General features: G+C 42.5%; 1 protein-coding gene across 1 annotated transcript in view; it reads right to left on the bottom strand.

Annotated features, from left to right (window-relative positions):
- The window catches only part of gmds (GDP-mannose 4,6-dehydratase), a 148,015-nt gene that overhangs the window by 99,716 nt on the left and 22,882 nt on the right, over nt 1-25,417 (bottom strand). The window contains exon 5 of the mRNA XM_041039782.1: nt 613-805. Coding sequence (XP_040895716.1) covers nt 613-805 — 193 coding nt within the window. The remainder of the gene's footprint in view (nt 1-612; nt 806-25,417) is intronic.

Below are 25,417 nucleotides of genomic sequence, written 5' to 3'. Positions count from 1 at the left end.
AAGGAGGCGCCCATTGATTAAGCCGTAGGTCAGGATGTATACTGGAGGTGAAGGAAGGTTGCCGTGGCAACCCCCGCCTCCCCCTTCCCAGGTCTAATTAATAAAGGAGCAGCCCTCCTCGTGATGGTATGTGCCTCCCATGCAGCCTCAGATTGAGTGCTGACAGATGGGGAAAGTGTCAGTGAGGAGAGCATTTAGACAACAGAGAACATGAAACCTGATCGCTCCCACACGTGTGTGCAGCCTACGTGTGTGTGTGTGTGTGTGTGTTGAAAGTGAGCGCTGAGCGCTATGGATATAAAGGTGTCTTTGTTAGAATGAGAGCCACTCCAGTCCTCAGTCAGACATTTGGCCTCGGGGTGTGTGGAGAGCTCAAACGCTGCCTGAGCACTGAAGCCCCCCTCTATTCACTCACTCACTCATACACACATATATTCACAAACACACACCCATATATTCACACACACACACTCAAAAAGTGCTGAAGAGGTATCAAACAATCTGTTTGTATCCCCTCACATGGCCGTGCGCATTTGTCTGACAAATTGTGCTCAGTAGAAAATGTTGGGTAATCTGTGAGTGCGTTTCCATGTGGACATTTGTGTGTCTTACCGTAAGGTGAGCGAGGGTAGAAGGGAGTGGTTTCCTTCTGAGGGATCTCCTGGACTTTCCCGTACAGCTCACTGGTGGAGGCCTGGTAGAATTTTACGCTGTTGGTCAGACCGCACGTCTTTATGGCGTCCAGCAGACGAAGCGTACCCACACCGTCCACGTTCGCAGTGTACTCGGCCAACTCAAAGGAGATCTACGAAAGAGGGAGAGGGAAAAGGGACGGAGAAATTATTAAGGGAAAGTCTCCTCTAGCTGTTCATACAAATTCTGTACGAGATTCATGAGAGCTGAAAATTTGAGACAAACTGTGGACTCAATTCTTATGGTGCCTAAGTCACCAAAATGGGGACTTGAGATTTGACTTGGACTTGTCTTAAGACTTCGCAAGACCAGGTTTGAACCATGGAATGTATCTGGTCTTAGTTATTTTAAAAAACAAACTTCAAACTGTTGTGTTATGTCAGTGATCAGCATTAAGTGGGCTCCAAGATGTGGAATCTTCATGTTTGCCACTTTTAGATTTAGAGGTTATGGTACAGTCACCTGATCGCAGTCCACTTTTGTTATTGTTCTGTCTGGGAGGACTGCAACTAGCAATTATTCCAATCATCAATTAATCTCTTGTAAAATGTAACTAAAATAGAAAAAAAAAACAATCTCAAAGTTAGATCAAATTGCTTGTTTTTTTGTTTTTTGTTTTTTTTTTTTTAATTAAGAGTACAAAATCCAAAAACATTCAACGTACAATGATAAAAAAACAGAAGAGCTGCAGCACCCTTTGATGATCAGCCAGTGGACTAATCAATGAATTTTTCGACACTACACTTAAGCTTTCAAATTAATTTAAGAGATGCTCTGTTGATTCATCAGCATGCAATTGTCACAGGAGACTTCCTTGACAAAAGGTCACAAACTGTCTCACATATCACATATTTCACATTTCACACAAAATCACCAAAACCTCCCCCAACAAAAAGGTGGGAGGCGACAATGGTGCAAACCTTGATTGGGGAATGTGTTGTTTCTGGAGTCAGTCAGAGCCAATCAGAGAGCTCATAACTCAAACTTAATACTCCAACTCCCAGAATGCCTGTTTCCACCGCTGAGAGCCAAAAGAGAGGAGGGAACTTAATGAACACTTGTGGTGGGGACTTAAACTTAAATTAGAAATGGATGTGCGCGTGCTTGAGCGCATGCATGTGCGACACCGTGTGCTTGGACTGTGTGTGCTTGTGTGAGTGCCAGGTTGGCCTCAGGCTCCCAATCAGGCGTGACGGTTAAAAGCCGTGCTGGTTAGTGGTCACCACACCTGGAGCAAGCAGCATGAGCCACGTCTGTGCTGAGGAAACGTTCTGGCCCTTTAGTGCTTCCACACCAGAGCTGTACACACGGCCAGATAAAGACCCCTTATTTAAAGCCAGGATCCAAGAACACTGGGCCTCTATTCCACCCATAGTGCATACACACTCATATACACACACACGCACTGACACACACACAGTGAGCAGGTTTGATCAGGGTCAATTACACCCCACAGCTCAGTGTAATTACCTGTGACGCTCTACTCATGCTTTTACTTTGTATTCTGGCATTTTCATTTACATTTACATCATTTACAGGAGAAAGTGAGGGGGCATTTTATATTCAGACGCATGCTGTACGTTACGTAATCACGTTTTTCGACAGTATTCATACAAGAAACACAAGAGTTTAGGTAAAGTCACAGCAACACCTAGTCCTGTACATAGGAGTCCAATCTAAGAATGTCACAAAGCCTCAAAATTTATCACAGAGTCAGAACAAATGTCTCTCAGACACTGAATTTCTAAGAAAACTGAACATTACGAGCGTCCCAGGTGGTTTCATGTAGAGCTGCATCTTACTGCATCAGCAGAACATGATGAAATATTTATGAAAATGACAAATCCACACACCACCTACCAAAGTCAAAAAGTAACTAATTAAAAATGCTTTGTAATATTATTGTTATTTAATAGAGAGAGCAAACAGCCCTCTGCATTTTTCAAACTGTGCTCAGCAAAGGTTTGATGTTATCACTTGATGAGTGGCTACAATGAATGCATTATTTTCAGCTGACCTAATTCACTGACTCACCGACTTATTCGAGCACTTTTCAAAAACAAGCCAAATTCCTGCTTCAACGTGTCAAGGCGAGGCACTGAACCTCAACACTGTTGTTTGACACCAAATGAAACGTCTCTGTGGCCCAGAGCACACAAGAAATGGCAAATATGGAAACGTGGATTTGATAGTCTTGTCGTTTTTGGTAGCATTATGTACTTCTTCTTTGATCAGTTCTTGATTTACATCAAAATCTTCTGGATCTTAGACTGTATTCATTACGCTCTGTTCACCTGCTTGTGTTTAGAAACCACTTAACATAAGAGATTTTCTGCTCCTTTTGCAAAAACTATTTTATATTTGTCAAAGTAACTGTTACTGAAAAAAACCCATCGTTTTTGGATCGGTACTGAAATACTGTAAATGATATCCAGCCCCGTTCACTGTGTGGTCAGTGTGACGGGGTGGTGCAGCTGGTGTTGGAGCACATTGGCTCTTGGTGAAGCCTAAACCAGAAACAGACGATGCCCGCCTTCATGATCAGTGGAGGGGAGGGGACACTCACACACACTGACACACACAAAACCAAATCCCTCCTCACCAACAGACATAAGGTAATCCCTGCTCTCTCAGGTCCACCTTCAGCTCTTCCTCCTCCATTGCTTCCTCCCTTACACATTTCTCCTCCTGCTCTGTCACTGCTCTCTCTCTGGACCCCCACTCTGTCCTGGTGTCTGTGTGGGAGTCTGTCCATTCCTCTTGTTTTTCCTCCACTGACACACACACACACACACACACACACACACACACACACACACACACACACACACACACACACAGACTCTGGGTATCAAAACCAGCTGAGAGGGGCAGGGTCCAGGACGCCTTGACAACTTAAATCAAACAAATTGCCTTAATGCCTCCATTCTCTGTCATTATGTAAGGCAGGGCCCGAGCGCTGACGGTTTAAAGGCCAGACGTTTGTGTTCGTATGTGGTGTGTGTGTCTGGGGGTGGCTGCTGGGCCCCTCGGCCGACCCAGCAGATATTGTTCTGTTCTGGGAAGCCAGCCAGGCTCTGTCAGCATTGGGGGGTCTGTCGCCGAACAGATATCCCGACCTAAAAAAAAAGCAATCCGTTTAAAAAGGTTCTAAATGTACAGGATATACGTGCCGTGTTTGGTGGTTTCATTTCTTTCCTGCTCACACAACGCCTGTTGAAATGCATGCTTGAAACTGGGGAATGTGACTGTGTACGTGTGTGTGGGTTGTGCGTGCGTTCGCACAGACCAGAGTGTTAGTGTGTGTCCTGACAGATGTATAAATATGAGCTACATTTATTCAGCCGTGGCCTCTCTCTGCATACCTGCATGGCCTTCAGCATGGAATAGTGTAGGCATTAAGTCGTATACACACAGTGGTGGAGCACTGAAGGAGTTTCAGTGTGTGTGTTCAAAAAAAAAAAAGAAAAGGAAAAAGCCAATAACTCCAGAATAACAACAAAAATTGCTGAAGTGATCTGAATGCACGTAGGAGAGTAAGGTCACTGTAAATGTAAATAAATAAATACAAAGACAGAAGAACGGGTTTTCTAGGTTTCTGGCACTCTTTGGATTAACCTTCCACTTAAATGGGATTTGAATTGATTTGACCAATTTTAATTTTTATTGTTGAATAAGAGAATAAAACACATTTCCTGGTCAGAGCTTCACAACATTATTATGTTTACAGTATATGATTCCAGTATCCTGTTATCAAGTGAATGTTTATGTTGTTTGGTAGTTTATTATTTGTCAAATTTTGTCAAAACAGACCATTTTTTGGTTTGACAGTTGTTTAATGTGATTTATTGGCCTCCATCTAATGATTTGTATATAATCACTTATATGTTACAGTCACATATTTGTATGTAAAGGTGCATGTTTAAATAGGATGTTTTCACTTTTGCTTTTTACTTTCACATTTTTTATAATGTGTAAACGTACAATATTTTAAATAAAAAGACACGTTTGGTAACAATATAATAATATGGAAACATGAATAATCTCCATCCCTAACAAAAATCACTTTCTCCTGTGTCAATTTTCAGACTTAAATAATGAATAATTACCAGAAAGCTGTAAAATGGAGACAAAAGCCTGAGATTTTTGAGCTGTTGTCTCCACAGGAACAATCTGTCTACTGTTAAAAACTGCAGTGAAATATTTGGATCATATTCTAGATAAAAATTTGCGATGTGCACACTGATATACTCTATAATAAATCATAAACCCTACGTGTCTATTTTTAATTTCCCTTTTCTTGCTGGGAGGACTTAATTTAATGAGAACATTACCAAATTGCACATTTTCATCTGGATTTTTATTCTAGTTTTTTAAATTCCATTGTATTTGCCCATTTTCTCAAACTCAAAACAAGCAAGCCCTGCACACTAACCTGCTCCCTGGTCCACTGCTGTTTGTTCAGAAGCATCACCACAGTCAAACACTGATGCAGCAGATTAATGACCTCTAAGGCAAAGCGTCATCATACCTCAGATTCCAGAGAAATTACAGGAAAAACTAGCGAAAGCAGCTGAACCATCCCTCTCTGAGCATCACTTTCTTGTTATTGTGGACGTCGCTGTCAAACACTGAAACTCCGGCACATTCCTGCTAACCACAAACACCCAAATAAAGAAAAACGCCCTGGAGGTGAAGAAGACTAAGAGAGAGAGAGGGAGAGGTAGGTATGGAGGAGAGGAAAAACGAAAAAGAGACAGAGAGAAAGTGTGTGTGTGTGTGTGTGTGTGTGTGTGTGTGTGTGTGTGTGTGTGTGTGTGTGTGTGTGTGTGTGTGTGTGCATGAGCAAGGGCGGGGGTTTGTGGAGAAAAACCACAGTCAATTACACCTTTACTCATCACATTACAGGCAAACTGAAATTAGAGCAGTCGTGTGTTAACAGGGCAAAGACAAACAGGCTGAATTCCCTCCAGGAGAGAGAGGTTTAGACCCGACCTGGCAACCCACGCACCGGCAGACAGATCAATTACTCTGCTTTCATCAACTCAACTACAGTGTCACTCATCTGCATTATGAAGCCAATACCGTATATGGACCCACTTTCCCCCTGTAGACATGAAACTTCAGTGCAGCACTGCTCCTCTCAGTGTTTGGAAAGTCATATATTTTCTTTTGTTTTTTTTCTATTTTTTTGCATCACTAGGGTGCAAGTAAAAGCCGAGCGAAGCAGATTCAAAATTGTCTTTACGGCTATTTTTAACCAGCAGCTACAAAACCAAACCCCACTTTACAGGGATGCTGGTCATCAGACATCCTCTCATATCCCTGCCACATTCAGCCAAATGATGAAACTGCTTTTTGTTAAAGAAATGCACTTAAGAACATTTCTACAAAAAATATGAATTATTATGTCAATTGCATGATGGTTAAAAGTCAACAAATGATTTTATTTCAGTGAAAAAGACTCTATGGTTGTAGCGCAACATGATTTTTAATCCCTCCGCAGTTTTCCGTGTTTTCACAAGCTTCCTGGTGTAGCCTAAGCTACTGTTGCTGTATGCAGGCCCACACTAACAGCCCACTCTCCAAACACAACCCTATCTCCATCATCAGGTGTTGCTGTGCTGTGATGAAACTTGAGGGGAATCTCTGCTCCTCCAGTTCTGTCTTGTTGGAATTGTGTCACTCAAGCTCTACTCTTCATAACACACACACACACACACACACAAACATACACACACCTGTTAGAAAAACAAAAGTGCTATTTTTTTCCTCCGTCTGTGCCAAGCTGCCTTTCCCTGAGACGCAGACAAACAGTGCAATCCAAAGATGAGTGGAAGGGTGAGAGACGTACAAAGCGAACAGCTAGTGACAGACAGAGAGAGCGAGACGGAGGCGTGGATGTACGGCGTTGCATCATTCAGCTGGAACGTGCGCCCCGCTCTTTGATTGTTTTGTAGCTGAAAACCAAGCGCTCCTAAAGCCGATCACAGTATCACTCCACGGCCTGCATGTCACAGAGTTACCACAGGTACGGCTATCTGACATTTGAGACTTCAACAGCACAACATCCAGTGCTTCCAGACATGACAAGCACGCCAGCAATTCTCAAATAACACAGTACACAGAGTACACACACACATGCCAAGAATTCCCTTGTAACCAAGCTTTCTGTTCAACAGGTGATATTCAAAGGCTTAGGACTAAATATAGAGACAAGGGGAGATAATGCTAGTCTCTGAAGAGCTTTAATTACAGGGTACACCTGAAGGAAATCTAAATAGTGAGTTTATTAATGGAGCCTAGACCAACAAGATCTCCTAGAATAGCACTGTTTACATGGTTCACATGGTTTACCTGAGTCGTTTTACCAGGTAACAGGAAACGGGCATAAAGAAAACAGACGCATGTCTTTGGATACAAAGGCCTGAGAGACTTGCAGACGTGACTTGGACCTTTTGACTGAATAGTTTTCGATGCAAAAGCTCAAATTATGCTGGCAGAGGCTGAATAACCACAAAGGTCTGCACAATATAAACTTCATCATGTGCCAGTGCCTGCAAGCCTCCATGAAGGCCCAAAATTTACGATTGTGTGGACCGTACGTACAGGCGTAACTGCACATGTGAAAACATGTCCGTCAGTGCAGACACCCACTGTGGTAAAATACTGAACCGCACGCAAGTCCGCAGTCCACCCCATGTCCATTTTGGAGTATATCAAACCCAATCACCAGACAAGAACATAAATATTGGATGATTTAGCAAAAATATGATTACGTGGTCAACAACAGGCTACAGTTAGTCCTCTGGTTCCTCCAGTCGAAAGCACGGGTAAAGCTGCTGTTAAAAAAGTTCCTGCAGTGGAAATGGGCAAAAAGAACATACCACAAAAGAGCTGTCTGTCCATAAAAATTAAAACTTGCCCAATACGAACAGTTAGTTCGGTCAGTGTGTTGTTGTTTATGAGAAAGTATTTTTCTCAGATTTCCATCTGAGAACGAAATTCTGAAAGTGACAAGATGAGCTCATGTTCATCCTGTGAGACGAAAGATTTAGACCATTAAAGCTTAACTTCACTACGGGATGAAAGTATCACTGAAAGCGGCTTTGTGTTCCTTGGCAACCGCCTTTCATGCAGAGAATGAAATGCACCAGCTTGATTTTCTCCCTCAGACTCCTCAGGTGTTTCTTTTATTGTGGCTGTTCACTGTATGCACAGTTTAAGTGCAGACACGGTTTTAGACTGTGAGGCTGAGCACTGAAATGCTGGTCTACTTGAAGAGACCTTTGAAAATAGGATTAAAAAAAAAAAAAAAAAAACATAAGTACCTTACACATAACGGCAACTTCAAGGTCGACAACATTAATTTTTCAAATCTGGGATCTGTACAAGGCATGACATGCATCAACCCACTAATCCCCCCCTCCAATGATGCTCACTCATCATTATGATCATATCTCAATCTCTGAGCTTTTGTGTCTAATTACAGGCGTCTTCTGCTCGGTTAGTGCGGAGGCTGCTGCAGCTATGGCAATGAACAAATACAAGTCAAACAGATCAGGTGGATCTGAGAGAGACAGATGAAGACGTGGGAGGAGTGGGTAGTGCATGTGTGGAGAGATGTGTGCTGCAAGAGCGTATGTCAGGACAGGTAGACTGAGAGTTGGAGATTGGCTGTCAAACTCAGAATTTATGCAACCGAGTCTGGAAAGTCCCCGTCTGCCTCGCGGCGCTCCGCTCTTCCTCTCCCGCTCCTTCTCTCTCTTTCTCTGCATTGTTCTCTCCTGATGGCATCGATGCGAACAGGTGGTGGCCAATCTCTCCATCACTGCTGTCCTGCTCCATCTCTCAGGGCATCAAAACGCAGGAAATCTGGAGGGTGTCTGCGCCAAGGCAATCAGCCTGTGGTCCAAAGCTCCATCATTTTTCTCTGATGGGTTTCCCAGTCCCACTGCCAGCCACACATCCTTACCAATGAATCGTGTTACAATGAGCTCCGATGTAAGTGACATAACTTTAATGAAATAATAATTCACCACAATGACCAAAGTTTTCAGGGCAGAAAAATGAATCAAAAGCTCCACAGAAACCTCTCAAACCACCGACGACAGTGATTGTTAGACCAAAATATGGGGAACACAGAGTTTCTATGTTCCAGTTTCGTCCTTCTTGAGGATCCAAACTAAGCTGTAAGCTGCATCTTTGACAGTATTTTGGCAAAAAGCAAAATATTTGGTATATAATGATCACGCAGTGAGGGAGTGAAGAATCTGACTAAGCTGCAGGAGAAGCTTCTGCAGACTTTCTCATACTTTTTGCTTTTTGCCTGCTACGGGGCTGAAATTAATCATTATGTTCATTTTTCATCTGTTGAAAAATAGTAAGAGATGCTCCTTATAATTCCCCACAGTCCGAGGGAACATTTTAAAATAGTTTGCCAAAAACCAGAGATATTCAATTTGCAATGATATAAAACAGAGAAAACAGCAAATCTTTAAAGCTGAAACCAGTGAAAGTTTGGATTATCGATTGATTCTGTAAATTACTTGAACAATGGATCAACTGTCAAAACTACACATTTCTAAACAGCCACCATTAAGTTCTGTAGTTTGAGACTCCAAAGAAGGGGCCAGGTATCACAGAACTTCTACTATCAACAACCAAGAAGGAAGGAATTAAAAAGGCAAAACAAAAGACAGAAAAAGGAAACCTGATCAGAAGGCGCTTTTTTTAAGGCGAGCAGACAGCAGAGCTGCAGTCGTACACCCCATTCCTTTAGCATTGGATAAGAGCGCCTGGAATAGAGCCTGCCTGGAAAAGTCAATCAACAGAAGAAGAACCCCTTCATTCCTCCCTTCCCTAAATCGCCTGATCTACCCTGCAGACATTCGCCACCAATCAATCACTCCTAAGTCAAAAATATAAACACACGTGTAAACACGGCAACAGGTCTTAGTGGAGCAGGTTGTGGTCATGCCCTGTGGCTGCGGGGAGCAATCACTTGTACACTCACACATGTGCACACACTGACACACGTGAACACACAGGTAGGAACACTTTTGTCATCAGTGACACTCCTTCTGAGTGAGAGGCCACGTCCAGACTACAGCCAGCTACAGAGAGAGGATGGATGGATGGATGGATGGTGTTGACTGTATGAGGATGAGATAGTGTTCTGATCACAGGTCATTAATGCTACCTGTTAACCAAGGAAAACAATAACCCTTATGATACTGAACTGAGGTCCTACATCCTACATAGCAGCTGTGTTCAGATCAACATCAGTGTTTCAGAAAACCCTTTGTAATTCCTGCACAAGCAACAACGAGAATCAGCATTTTACAGCGACTCCACTCTGAACAGTAACATTTGTTTTAGTGCATTTCATGAAGATTTTACACCACAATAATGCAACGATAATGCAAATTTACAGTGATCCAAAAAAAAAATGGATTGGTCAGAGAGAAGAAAAGAAGAAATAAAAATAAAATTCACAAATTAAGACAAATTAAGGAAAAAGAAAAAAGAAGAAATTATGCTGAAGGTACCTGAAATCATTGTGGCTTATATACGTGGATAGAATTTAATGCTGAAGTTGTTGAATTGAGAAGAAAATTATTTTCCATATTCATATTTGTATGTTTCTTCACTGTTATGCTCGTGTGTCTTTTCTGGGTTCCAGCTGTGACAGGCCTCTAACATCTCACCCTAAAAAACTGAAAAAAAAAAAAAAAAAACTTTCACAAAACGTTCAGCCTAAACATTGAACTCTCTTCCATGACAAACAGGATGACAACTGAACGCCGACAGCATCCTAAACATGAGATAACATCTCTCTTTCTTCTTCCTCCCTCTCTCTCTGGGTGTCTTTCCTGACACTCTTTATCAGCTGATCAGGTCCAGATGACTTCAAAGTAAGAGCTCAGAGGAGAGGTGAGGAGGGACCCCCCCCCACATCTGAGACCCCCTGCCAGGACCAAACCAATCCCCCCTTACACCTCTAACTTCCCTCTTCTCCCACTCCCCATACTCCCCCCAAGCTCCAGCTGCTGTTGGTGCTCCATTTGGCTGTAATCAGCAGCCAGCATCATCCGTGATTAGAGGAGAGGGGTGGGGGGGGGGGGGGGGGGGGGTGGAAGGAAAGACTTGACAAATTGGCACATTCTTTTAGACCCAGTCCCCCTCTTTCCCATCCCTCTCAACCCTCCCTCACCCCCCTAGCACACCCACAGACCCCACTTAAATTTGGCAGCACCTATGTCCACCCCCCTCACCCACCTACCCCACCCTGCACCACTCACTTGATGAATGCTGTCCTTGTGAGCAGAGGAAGCCACCAACCCTACACCCCCACTACTCCAACCCACCCCCACTAACACACGTGCTCACACACACACACACACACACACACACACACATAGCCCTGGCACTGCTTTCATGATCCTTAAATAGAAATGAAGTCTAAGGACCACCGCCCCTGCAGGTGCTACCTCTCTTTGGTTACACACACACATGCACACACACACACATATGGACTCGCATGCATACACACTCCCATAAATACACACACAGACCGCTGTCGGCCACAATAACGCAAACCAACACACACTCTGGCTACCCTGGTAGCTGTCACAGAGCCATGAGACCGAAACGGAGCTCGGATTCTGACCCAACATCATGCCTGACTTACACAACCGCCCCTCTCTCTTTCTCTCTTTCTCTCTTTCTCTCTCTCTCTCTCTCTCTCTGCTCTCCTGCCCCACCTCAAACCTCAGCCAGTCTATCCTGGCTCACCCAGGACCCCCTGGACAGGAGCAGCACCACAGCTGCGTTTGTGTCGTTGTCGAGAAAGGAGCGTGAGCAGGATCCAGGTTATGGCCCAGCAGTTACATGGTGCCTGTTTGGTTATAAATACCTTCTCGTCTGTCTTGCAGAGTCACTGAAAGTGTCTCTTTAGCGCTGTTTATGGGGCATGTTGCCCTGGTTGCAAGCCTATGAGGTTATTTCAACGAAAGGGAAAAAAAAAATCTGAAAATGAGCAGCAAGGCACAGTGAAGCAGGAAGACTGATTAGAGGAAGGTTGGGAACAATTAGCATTTACAGGCACCCAACTAACTGGGTTATTGAGGACTTCTAATCTGATTTCTTCAAAGTCGTTTAAACAGCAAACCCAGTTCCAGTAATCAGGGTAGGGGATTAGACAAATGATTTCTCAACGTCTCCTTGGTTTTTCTTCACTCAGCGTCAATGTATTATGTTTTTCCAGAGCTTTAAACCACATCACGTGGTCTTCCATTTGGGATTATTTTATCATACCTTCCGTTCAGCTTTTTGAACATTCCCATCTGCTTGACAAAGACGTCAGATGGGGAAAAAGAAAAAGCATGAAAAAGAAAAGGTCATTACACATCTTAACCTACCTCACTCTGAAAATCACTGGGTTAAGTTCAGCCAACATGGGGCAACATAGCACAGAACGCAATAATGAGTTAACTTCACCCAGTACCTGTGGTTTGTTGTGACCCAGTGTTGGAGTTATTTTTATGTTACTGTTGGGTCACTGGATCTTGGGTGGTTTTCTACCCTCGGCTCCTGGGTTAACCCATTACTGCACCGGTGCTGCACTGACCCCACACAGGGTCAGTTTTAACTCTTAATTTCAGCATCTTATTCATCTGAAAACACATCAGCGAGACACACTGTTGCACTGGGTGACATGTTCTTTCCTTACGATTAACGCGAGCACCGGAGTTATTTTGTTATTTTTTGTTTTTTTAAAATTCACCGTCCAAAATACTTAAATCCAAAGTAGTACCAAAACTGAAACTGACACTAAAATAAAGAGTTGTAGCTTCTCTCTACTCTCACTCTAAAGAGGTTTCCCAAGCTTAACAGTAAAATTTACACTCTAAGGAAAACCTGTGGCTCTCACTACAGAGCCTGGTCACGTGACCTGACGTAGAAATCTTAATAAAGCAGTGTTTTGTGTCCCTGTTTCCCCCGTCAGTGATGGAGATGTGGTGTGGTGATGATATAGGAACCTGTAGAGCCACCCTGTGCTGGCACACCGCTAAAACAAAGACAACAGAAGAACAAGGCGAGGGCTGGGCAAACGAAACTGCCAAAGCGCCTTTGCCCCAGTCAGATAGGTGTATGTTCGTGACAATGTATGTGTATGTTGCTCTCCCCATTTCTATGGTGATGGCTTGCCTGACAGCATGAGGAGGCCAGCTCATGGCGTGATATGGGAGTGGCCAACCTTTTCCATCCTTTCCCAACCCCGTCACACCAGCAGCTTTCATCTGGTGCGGATTAGAGACATTAGCACTTTCTTATCTCTACGCCCTCCCACACATCTTTCACCATCTCCCCCTGTTTTTGTCTCATTACTCCCACAGAACACCCACCCCCTTTATTCCTCCATCTCTGTACCTGTGAATCCTTAAAATACTCTAAAAGGAGCAGGAGAAAAGGGGATAAAAAAATTTGTTTTGCTAAATCAAGAAGTTGACAAAGGAGGAGTGAACAACCTGCATGACAAACTAGACAACTATTACGTTGTTAGCAGAGTCCGCTGTTAAACTATTATACGTGCATTAAGAAATATCTGGCTTTCATTCAAACACATAAATCAGGACAAAGGCTCATATTTTCATATGAGCTCCAGCCAAGTCCACTCTGCTCTGTTTGAACACACAAAGTATGCAGCTCAGTTAAGGGAAGAGGAGTTGATCAATCACACTCTTAACACCGGGTGTGCACACACTTACACACACACACACACACACAGATAATGTGCATTATAATCACATACGACCTTACTACAATATCCAACCCAAGCTGTGTTTGTGTGTGTCATTTGTGGAATGTGCAATAGGCTTACAGATATTACAGGAGCGCTTGCACAGAGGCTAAAATTAACCTAGCACTTATAAACAAACACACATACACACAGCCAGTAATCCACATTAATACCAGTCATCAATCTTGAGATGATGGCATGTTAGGCTGTCCTTATTGGGAAGAGATATCACGGCATGTTTAATGGGAGTACGTGTTGCAGAGCCTGAGTCCTGATGGGAATTTAATCTCTGTCATCTGTCTCTATTAAAACGGCTCCAGATAGCCGATGAGTTTGACACTGGTCTGACAGGGCCATGTGAATGTGGTTGACTCCAAAGATCACAATCCATAGACAGTGTTTTGAGGCAATGGGCATGAGCAGTTCTGTCAAACAAACAGACAAATGCACATAAAACAGTGACCACCCTGCTGGATAGTTCTCCCAAACTGTTTCCGGCACCCTGCATTACTTTTTAGCTTCACAACCTCTTTCTCAGTAAAAGATAAGGAAGGAATAAATATGTCATCCATCTGGTCTAATCAGGAACCACTATGTTCTTCTTTTTAAGCTGCCCACTAACAAGTTTCATGTCATGCGGGACAAAGGTAATAAAGGGACAGGGTTCGTTCTCTTTTACTTTCATTTTCTTAAACTCACCGTACACCACCTGCCCAGAACCAACACCTAACTGCTAAAGAGGTGGATGTTTTCCTATGAATTCAGTGGGAAAAGAAAAACAGAGATAAAAGCAGAGTGGTTACTGAAGTTAGATTCATCAGGTGAACAAAAATCAACCACAAATGAAAACAAATGTTGGCCCATGTTTGCTGAATTTGAAACAACACATCTGCTTTCTATCAATTTGATGAAGTGATAATATGTTGAGGTTGTACGTCTATCACCTTGTGGAGTTCTTGTGGAGTGCGCCCTAGTGGCCAAAAAAAAAAAAAAAAAAGTAATTGATCATTGCTTTTCAGCCATTCTGGACATGGCTGACCATATTCTGGTTCAGTCAAATGACTTTTTTTTCCATTATTAATATTTAGCTTTTTAGCTAAACAGCGTAAACCTAAAGACAGTGCAAAATGAACTGGTCAGCTTATCTCAGCCACCCACATCCAGTCTCTCAGACTGATTTTAACAGTAAGTCATATGTTCACTTCAGACTAATAATAACTGGAGAGAAGGGATAGACATTTTGTCCATTTGTCAAATGTATCCCAATTTCTTTCTGTGTACTTTAATTCTGTATCTTGTCCTTGTTTTTCTTTCTTATTCACATTATTTAATGCTCAGAAGGGTGCCTAATGTGCATGCAAGGAAACCTTAAGTCAGGAAATCTATGATCTAAAGTTATGTGTTTTTTGTTTTTTTTTTAAGCAATAGGCTGATTTTCTGGGCTTAAATTCCTGTTTTTGTTGTTGCTGTTCTGATTTTTTTTTCTTTTATAAAAAATAGCTTTAAAAACATCCAGTATTGTTGCCTACACTGCATTTTGTCTTTTCTCATCTGAGTTGAACATAAACTTTTCCAAAGCAGCTGCCCTAAACTTTACTGATGTATCATTACTTTAACAACGACTGCGTCCCTTTGTGTGGTCCTCAGTGTTTAAAGCTCTTTAGAGCTTTCACTCTGTGCCACATTTCCTTAAATACCATCAACATATCATCAGCAGAAACTCATGATTCACACTTTTACAGATCCACGTGGACCCACACACACAAACAGCAGTACACACACACGCAGAGGTTAGCAGAAGACAATTGCCTGGGTTCAAGTCCAGCCGGGGCTCCACCCGCCTCTCTCACCGGGGAGGGAACATCGGAGCAGGGGTCGGCATGCCGGGTCGGACCGTTGCGGAGTGGCCAGTCTTTGAAGGAGGCCTGTGGCAGGGAAGGGTTTTCGGGAAGGGGAAATGCTCTGCTGGAAGTTTTAAATATCAATGGAAAGGCTTTCTCTCTGCCACGCAGGGCAGCAGAGAGGCTTTCCTTTATCTTCCACTATTTACCACAACGGAAAGACAATGTCAAAGAAACATGTAACAGGAATATTTCCAGGAAGGGACAGCCTAAACAACTGCAATCCAATCCCTGAAGAGGAAGATGCTTGTGGATTATTCTGTTTGAAACTAAGCAGTGAAACATTGTGTATCAAGTTAAAAATGTAGTAAAATAAGTTACAAGACCAAAATCTGATAGCTCTGATGTAGAAAGAAGGCACATAAAGTCAGCGGCTGATAGACAGATCATGATCAGCCCACAGGAGAACATGTAGGAAGAAAGTCCGCTGACCCGAACTATCCCACGATCCAGCAGCAACCTGGCTAAACCACAAGCGCAACCTCTGGCTATCCAGCTGCTTGCTGCAGAAAACATCATTACATTCACACACACTCCAGCAGGGAGTAGTTTGAGACTTATTCTCAAGTTACAGATAAGGCCGAGATGTACTCTCAGTTTAAGGTCTGAGGATGCCTCATCCAGCATGTCAAAAAAGTCAAATTGTACAGAAACAGGCTGTGGGAAGTAAAATATTTCATTTACAGATAGAACACAGGTCCTGGTGTGTGTCAATCTGAGACAAATTCCACACATGGGGGCTTTAAAAATAATCACTGGAGTTGTACAAACCCTCTATCCTTCTACCAGTGCTGTGAAATTTGTTACCAGCTCTTGTGTAGAACGTCCAACTACAGCTACACCACCTAAAATGAGTTCAGACTCAACTTGGATTCCAGATCAGTCAAACAACACTCATTACATCTGACTATGTAGGGTCTCCTACATCTTATTATAGTGGGGACTCTCCACCACCATCAGAAGAAATCATCACACTTTTATGAAATATATAGAATGAGTAGAAAACCCAAATCACACAACAAAGGTTACATATTTAAGAAGTGAGCAGACTGTTTAGGCCGACATCTACCAGCTAAACTGATGACAAGATGAGATCAGGATGAGGAACTGTCTGATTCAGGTCAGTACGTGACACTGATTGATGGATCACCGTACGTTTGCTCTGTGGTAATTACATGAAGTAGCATGTCATGGGCTGGCAGCACTGACAGACTCCGCTCACCAGTTCCTGCTGTGACATATTTAAAAGTCACACTGACGCACAACAGTCTTTTGGTTGCAAACAACATTAACTAACCTGAAGGCCCTGTTCAGACCTGGCATTAACATGCATCTCGCGTTGGCCAATCAAAAGTCGACAGGACAGGTGTGAAAACACCCAAGACGCATTGAGGATGTTTGTTAATGCCAAGTCTAAAGAGAGCCAAAACAAATCAGGTAAAAAATCTTCCAAATGCTGCCTTACATCAGGGAGTGTTTTTCTTTATGTGGTACTGTTGCAGTGTCATGGTTCTCAGTGACACCGCGGCTCAGTGTTGGGCCAATCGCTGCGCCCATCAACATGAGCGGTCCATACCAGATTTCCTACAAATCACTGTGTGCACACCTATCGGTTCATGCAGGCACGAGTCCCCACTCGTATCTGGTGTCCCCCTTGTTTATCTTCTCACAGAGTTCTCTGTCCTCACCTCCACTCTACTCCTCCATTACAGCAGCCGGAGCAACAAAACTCTCTCCGCCCGGATCTCCGCCTTCCCGTCGAGGCTGACCACAACCCGTCCTGCCCGGGTCGCCTTACCCATTTACCGTGTGGGAGCGGATACCGATGCTGGCTCACAGAGACCCATATGAAAGCCTTGCATACGAAATGTCTTCCTCTGCAGTGATACCTTACACTTCATCTGCATATTCACATATTCAGAACCCCGTGTTCACTTCCTGTCTACGCGAGATAGAGGGAAAACTGGGCACAGACGAAGCTGGTGTGTTTTCATTCATTTTCAAAGGCTTTTTTGTCACTGCATCCTGAAAACCAACCCAAGGCCTTGCACTAGACAGGCATCAATACTGAGACTTAAATATCTTGGTAGGAATCAGAATGATATGAATAGTTATGACAGGAACCCAATAAAAAAAATGAGATTCATATTTCTAAGCCAAGATATTAAGCCAAATAATTCATGTCTATTCCTCTCCGACAGATTTGTTGTGGAAAGTGACAGAAAAAAAAAAATCCATTGCAACCGTAACTGCCACTCGAGGAATTCTGCTGAGACCTGCCCATCACGTCGCCATCATGGATCATCTCAATCTGACAGCAAGTGTCAACAGAAGCACACATGAGAGCTGCTATTGTGTCTGTGACAATCTCCCAGCGCAGTTACACTTGTAAGCAAACAACAACATACCACAATGACACTCCTGGTGCTCTGCCAAATCAGCCCTGGCAGCTGCTCCTCTCAGCTAATCACCAGCTCATTGAAGCTGATGGTTGTTATAGCATTTCCTGCTGCTGCGTGTGGAAAATGTCTGCAAAAGCTAGAATACAGATCGAAGCATTCATTCGCAGCATTCCGATCATGTTCAAACAGTATACATGTACCGTTGCTGATGCCATCAGTGCTTTCGTTCATGTTCTTTCCCAGGGGGTCACCGTCTGAAGTACGACTACGTGCTGGATTCTTTAAATGTCTTGGCAGATAAAACAATTACATTTTATGAGGGAGGCTTTACACAAGTCAACTTGAAAGGATGTGTGAGTGTGATGTGTGTGAGTTAGAGTGCATTAAGTTGTATATATAGAACAGCAATTAGATCAGCGGGTCCGATAAGAAATTCAGATGTGTTAGGACGTGTTTCCTGGACAGAAGCTAAGCGTAGATCATGAGTGAAAAAAGGCCCTCTGAACCAAATGAACCCGCATTGTCCTGGTCAAAGCTCATTTCAAATAGTCCTGGCTTGAGCCTACAGTCTTCAACTAGGTGATTTGATTAAAGCTCCTCTGAGACTAAATAAAGGTTTAAAATTGTTACATGGCCAGATGGCAAATTTCACTTCATACTATCTTTGTTCTGATTCAGTGATAAAGACCAACAAGCATCACCAGCCAGATAGAATCAGAATCAAGAATCAAGGCATTATAATAATAATCAAAGACAGGCGTTTCTTGACAGGAGCTACCTGCCCAATCATTTTGATTAAATCAGTTTCAGAGATTGTTCGCATACAAGGGAAATACGGTGGCAACTGTTTCACTATTGGAGCCCAGGCTTGCATTATTCTCAGATATTACTTGAATCCTCTTCTTTCCAAGCAGTGATTACTTTGGTTTTATGTTTGAGACTTTTTTCTGCTTCTGTTGTTTTGTCTGTTTTTATTTCTTCAGTTCCACTAACTTTGGGGCTTTTTCAGGTCCGTTGTTTTTTTTTTTTTTTATTAGAAAACCTCAAACAAGTGTTGCATGCAAAAGGTCTTACTGAGGAGATCTACATCTAAATTAGTAATAAAAAAGAAATCTATAAAATCTTTGGTACGCTTAACGTTGCCTGTCAGTAAGTTTCCTCTTTTGTCCTTAGATTTTGTTTTAAAGACAAAAGTCTAAAAATTGCAACTTAAGGTTCTTAAATATTTGGCTCCTCATTATATTATTTTACACACTTACATGCATCGTGTGACTTTGCACATAAAATAAAACTCTTCCCAGAAATCCCAGCCCACATTAACAATAGCGAGATACTTTCAAAAACCAAAATCCCCAAAACTGTGTTCCAAACACAGTCTATTTTTTTTTTTTTTTTTTTTAAACTCTGCTGTTTGTCAGTGGTCAACTGACGTTCCTGCACGTTGCTGATATTCATGTCAAGTATAAAGAGGCCTCAACACAGAGCACACTGCCCCAACATCCAGAGTGAGTGTGATCCATAAATCTGCAAAAATATGGAACAGTAGCTTTTAGATTTCACATGTGGTTATGATGGACCATATTTTCTTACTTAACCCACAAGTCAAGTTCAATACATGAGAAAAGAACCAAGTCCAACCATAAAACAGGCCTGCAACAATACAGTTACCCACAGCTAACACACGGGTAACTGTGTGTGTGTGTGTGCGTGTGAGCGTGTGTGTTGCTGCGTCCCTCCCCGGGGCACTGAGGTGCTGACTGACACCCTGGTAATGCCTTTGTATCTCTTAAACCTGAGTAGGGTCCAGACACACTGAATGAGGACATGTCACTGAGAGCAGGGAGAGAGAGAGAGAAACATCTGGCTGTGAGACGTTCCCTCGCTCGCTCTCCGAGGCCTCGGCTGCCAAAACGATGCAAGTTTAGACACAATCCAGAGCAACAACAAGACACTGCAACAGACTCCAAAACTCTTCTGCAACGGCAGGCGTCACCAGCTGTGGGAGCTCACATCATACATCAAGAATATCAGTATGTTCAGCAGGTTATAAAGTTACTTATTTTAATAATTGCATATTAGTTCCCTCGATAGTTGTATCCCATTGTTAATTTTCTTGGAAAAAACAGGAACACAAGAGAAAAATTAAATATTGTTAACTTTGTTTTGTTTTTGTTTTTTTGTCTTTTAAAATTTTAAAAACAAAAAAATCTAAATGAAACAAGAATCCTTTGGTTCTGACCACCTCTGTAATTAATAAAGCATTTTTCTGAAGTAAGTGTGGAACAGTCCTCAAATAAGATAAGACATTTTAAAACTCAAAATTTCAATTGGGCATTAAACAAACGGAACCAAATAATTTCATTAAGGAGAAAAGGCAGTAATATTTTGAAAATAATAAATATTTGCTTTTACCAGGTTCTCTAACATAATAAAAATATGAGCTTTGAGCTGTAAGCTATTTTAAGGTTTTCACAAATGTGATGAGCTTTTTTCAGAATTCTCTATGGACTAAACGATTAAACAGATTAATTAAGGAATAATGAAAATAATTCTTAGGTTCAAACCTAGATTTGATGGTAATCTGGTTATTCCACATTTCCAGTGGCAGAAATTGAAGATCCTTTTTGTTTGTAATGTTTGTACCAGAATTATTATAAATTGAAATAAATATAAAACTAGGAAAATTTAATCATATCTTTAAATTATAATCAACTCACATCATGAGGCCAGGTCATGAAACTCAACACTTTTTGGTACCAGCAAAAAAATATGACTCCTCAAAATATGCATCTAGTCTCAGACATTTTCAGGAACCAGATGCTGGCAACAGCTGTCAGGCCTAATCTATAATCTTTCCTTGTTAAGGAGAAAAAACAGCATGTTTAAATTTGTAAAAGTAAGGTAGCATATCAGAAACAGAATCAAAACAAGCCCAACCCCATACATCACCAAACACATCTATTACACACAACTGGTGTTAACACACAAGAAGAGTCATATACTTGAAACGACTTCAGTATATTCCCCCTAACAGAGCCTCCACATGCTGAGCACCTAACACACAGACAGTATCACACCTGTGTACAGTGGTGGTGGTAGTGGTGGTGGAGGTGGTGGTGGAGGTTCTGGTGAGCAGGAGTGTGTTTTTATTCCAGTTCCACAGTTTACAGCCTCGCCGCCCGAGGCACGACAGTTTAATTTGACTATAATAAGATCAGCACGACAGATTGGTTTCACTGCACCGGGTGAGACGCTTGACTTTTATTACAACAGGCATCACTTGGAGACTATTATTGTAAACGTTTAGCTGTGGTGGTGGCCTGCACCGGCCACACATGTGTAAACACTCCCAGCTTAGATTACTGAGTCTGCTCGGTGCCAGAGCAGATATTACCATACCAGTGGCACGGGGACGTAGGAAAGATTTAGCATGGGAAGATCCTAGGTGTATGTCTGTGTGTGTCTGTACGTGTGTGTAACGGTCGTCACTGTCAGAATGAGTGGCTGGTCAGGGGAAAGTGTGAATACTGCTCTGGCCAGTGTTTGTGTGTCTATGGCCTTTTTCCCGTCATTATGTTCATAATTGGGGGAAGGAATGCTTGGGGGAACCGTTGGGAACGTCAGAGGGCCCTCAAGCTTTGCCGCTCAGCGACGGCTACACCCTGACACCCCGAATATGAAGAGTTCACCTACAGCAGAGAGAAGAAGAGAAAAAGCCGCACGCAGTGGAGAAACGCATTTGTACGCAGACGTGCGTGTAGTGCGCGCTCACCAGAAAAAAAAACAAAAAAAAACACAAACACCCACTCTTCCCTGTGTCATTTCTTGCTTAACTCTCGGTAATCGTTTTGTGTGTGTGTGTGTGTGCGACTGTGTGTGGAGAAACGAAAACAGTAGAGTGTTTTCTTTGGAGTTTGCCCACACTGAGCACACAGACAGAGGAGAGCAGAGATTATCTTCTGACTAATCGTGCTCTGTTCTCTGTGAGAAGGCACTTATCATCACCCACTCACCCTACCCCCCCCGCCCCCCCAGTTCCCCTCTGTCTTCATCATCATCATCATCGCCGTCACACATGTACGTCTAATCACACGGGCACACAAAAGCAAACCGATGCTCAAGGCATCCTGAAGGTCTGCACACAAACACACACACACAAACAGATGTACGCACACACTCACTGAAACATTTAGCAAAACACACACACGTACAAATATCACTCATACCTCAGGGTCACTTACTGCAGTTTAAGCATGTCTACGGCGTGCTATCCGCTAAGAGCGATTTACACGCCTGAGAAGGGGCCTGCCACGGTTTCATCCTAAAGAAAACAACTCGGATGATTTTGACTTCAAAATGGTTTTCTGCGCATCCCTGACTCAGCTCCACGGTTTATTGAATAAACAGATCTCTGGGGCTGAAACGACTGGTGGAATAATCAATTAGTCAACTGGCGTGTAACTAATTGACAACAACTGGTCGATGGTAATAATAATTCATCACGCAACAATGCCTAAACTTCTTTGATTCCAGTCTCTTGTAGATGAGGATTTACCACTTTTCTGAGTTTTTGGGGCTTAGCGTCACACAAAACACGACATAAGAAGACATGATGTTCATAATATAATGGTCACTATTATAGAATAATCAAATTCCAAAGATCCCGATTAAAAACGTTTAATTTAAAACTCAAATATCAATCAGTACTGCCCGCAAAAATCCAGTGTCGTGCAAACCCTGCTGCAATTTTTGAAAAATAATTGAGAGGTAAAATCAGCTAAAAAAAAAAAAAAAACAATTACTCACAGCAGAGTGTAACTGCTCTTTATGTTAAACGATTACACCACCTTTGGCTGATTTATGTGATAATGATGATGAAACCAGGTTGGATTCAAACAAAAACAAATATAGAAATCTGTCTACAGGATGAGCTCAGAGAGGCCGAGAGGTTACAAGATTTAAGTCAACAGTTGGAAACTGGCGTCATCCTGACAGTTCAGCTCTCATCTACCTCACATGTCCATCAGCCTCACCCCATCTGTCCCCAGCAGACGCCAGCGCCGATGATTGATGGTACCGTGGAAAACCGAAAACCATTCTTCTCAGTGTCAGAATCAACGTTCACAAATAGCAGGGCAAGGGCCATTTATCACACACACTGCTACCAGCTTCTCACACTGCCAGAGACGTTTCTCATCACGGCTGTTGATACCCACGCTAATGATGATAATAAGGAGGAGTAATCATGACCTTAACCACAATCCTACAGCAGCCCGAGGGCGAGGAGCGGGGAGGAATCAGGTTTTTAGACACACAGCGAGACAAAGAATGTGGTGATAAAAACTAACTTCTCACCTGTCTTCCCTTTGTGAGGACAAGTAACTCTCTGAATAGGCCCTCAGTGTGTGTGACCATGATCCACCTAAGTCAACGGCTTAAAAAAGACAGAGACTAAAAAGCAGGTGCAGGTGCAATTTCAATCTCAATTACCTTTACATGATGTCTGAAAACAACATTTTGAAGTGTTTGCCAACTAAATAACTGCCATCATACGCTTTTATAGACCTCTGAAAGAACCAAAGGTCCATCAAAATTCTCCACTGCATCCAACATGGGAAGAAAAAAAAGGGAAGCAAGACAACAAGACATGAAGATGGCGCGAGAAACAATGAGCAAGTGCTGATAGTTTGATTAATGAGCAGCTTTTCTATTTGCCATTCACACATCTGGCAGCACCAAACAGCTGGACAGAAGGTACTGGTGTCATGGCCATGTGTGCGACCACATGATTAGAGTCATGCACACAGAAAGTTTACAAACTCAGGTCAACAGTCCTGTTATAAAGAAGGGCATGATGTCTCTTTTTTTTTTTAATACACATCTTAAATCACTATTTGTATTTCATTCTGGCAACCTATAAGCACTATATGGCCAGATGTATGTGGACATCCTTGGCTACATAGTCTGCTTTTGAGCACTTTTGGTCTGGGGTGGTTTCTCATGGTTTGGCCAGGGCCCTGTCAGTTCCAAGTAAGGAAAATCTTAATGCTACAGCATGCAATGATATTTTAGACAATAGTGAGCCTCCAACTTTGTGGCAAACAGTTGGGGGGAAGGTCCTTTACTGTTTCAAAATGACAGTGCCCCCATGCACAAAGCCAAGTCCACAAAGAAATGGTTTTCCCCACTGGCCTCCATAAAGCCTCAACCCGATCCAACACCTTTGGGATGAACTGGAATGCCGAGTGCGAGCCAGAGTTATTGTAATTGTGAGTTTCCAACTTGTAAATAGCATTCACATCAAAATCAAAGCCATAATTACCACAGGAAAAGTCCAAATTTTATATGAAGTTTTATATGAATATGAAAGTGGATGAAAACCAAGCATACGTGGACGCCTCACCTCAGCCAAAGTCTGCCATTCAACATAATTAAATCCCAGATTTAATCAATATAGTGTTATACTGTCAATGTGCAGTATTTTTAACCCTCACTCTGTAATCCTGCAACTCTCTCGAGTTGTTCACAACTTGTTACCACCTCTTCTGTTTATCCCGTGTGAAGTGAGTGCGGCGCTGTCATGTCAGTACTGTCATGGTTGAATGGCAGAAAATCTCTGCTTCCAGGTTCCTGTGTGGAGGAAAGCCTGACACCACAAGACTGGCAGCCATTATAGCAGCAGATTAATGCCCGTGGTTTTGGAATGACATGTTCATCAATCAATTTTGGGTGTGCACATACTTTTTGTGGGTGTCCACATTCTTTCGTAGCATTTATCATGCAGTTTATGTATTCTTATAATGAGCGTTTTCTCATGGTCTCAAAGCATGTTTAATAGTTGTTTTAGAAAGATGCCACACGTACAATGGTTAATAATTATCAATCGAGAGTTGTAGTAATTCAATGCAGTTGAAAGCACAGATATTCTGGTGCCATAAATGTGATACAAATGTGACAAAATATGAGCAGGCAAAATGTGCAATTGATAATTATCATTATGCTTTCATGGTTTCTATGATTTATGTTCCATTGAGCAACAAAATATTCCAGTGTGGATGTGAATACTGTGCTCTGTGCACCACTGTTGGTGATTCATGGGAGCATTTGATCTGCAAATACTGCAAAAAAAAAAAAAAAAACCTGACATGTTGGTGATCAGACATCCAAACACACACCCAGCCTCAGTAGGAAATATATGTGATGACTCTTCAGTTAAGGTGATGTTCTTCTGTGATATGATTTAAAAGGTTTGAGTTGTCTAAACTGCCAAAAAAGCCACCACATGCCATTTACTGTATCAGATCTTGGAGGCAAAACAAGGTGATCTAAAAAAGAAAAGAGGACATCTCTTCTGTTGTTCACTGTTGATGAATAGTTCACTGAGCAGCTGTGCTCGCTGTTTATTGTACCTGAATATCCCGCTCTGTCTCTGAGAATAAAGGCCTGTTTGTTTGGTTGACAGGAGACAAGCTAAGAGTGGCCCAACCCTTCATACAGGTATGACAGCCTGATTTAAAGCTTCAATTAAAATACACAGGCAAAGGCAACAGTCGACACACACACACACACACACACACACACACACACACAAAGCAGCTGCAGATTAAAAAAAAAAA

This window comes from Toxotes jaculatrix, chromosome 6 (genome assembly GCF_017976425.1).
Source record: "Toxotes jaculatrix isolate fToxJac2 chromosome 6, fToxJac2.pri, whole genome shotgun sequence".
NCBI classification, from domain to species: domain Eukaryota; kingdom Metazoa; phylum Chordata; class Actinopteri; family Toxotidae; genus Toxotes; species Toxotes jaculatrix.
This window is presented reverse-complemented; position numbering and strand designations above follow the sequence as displayed.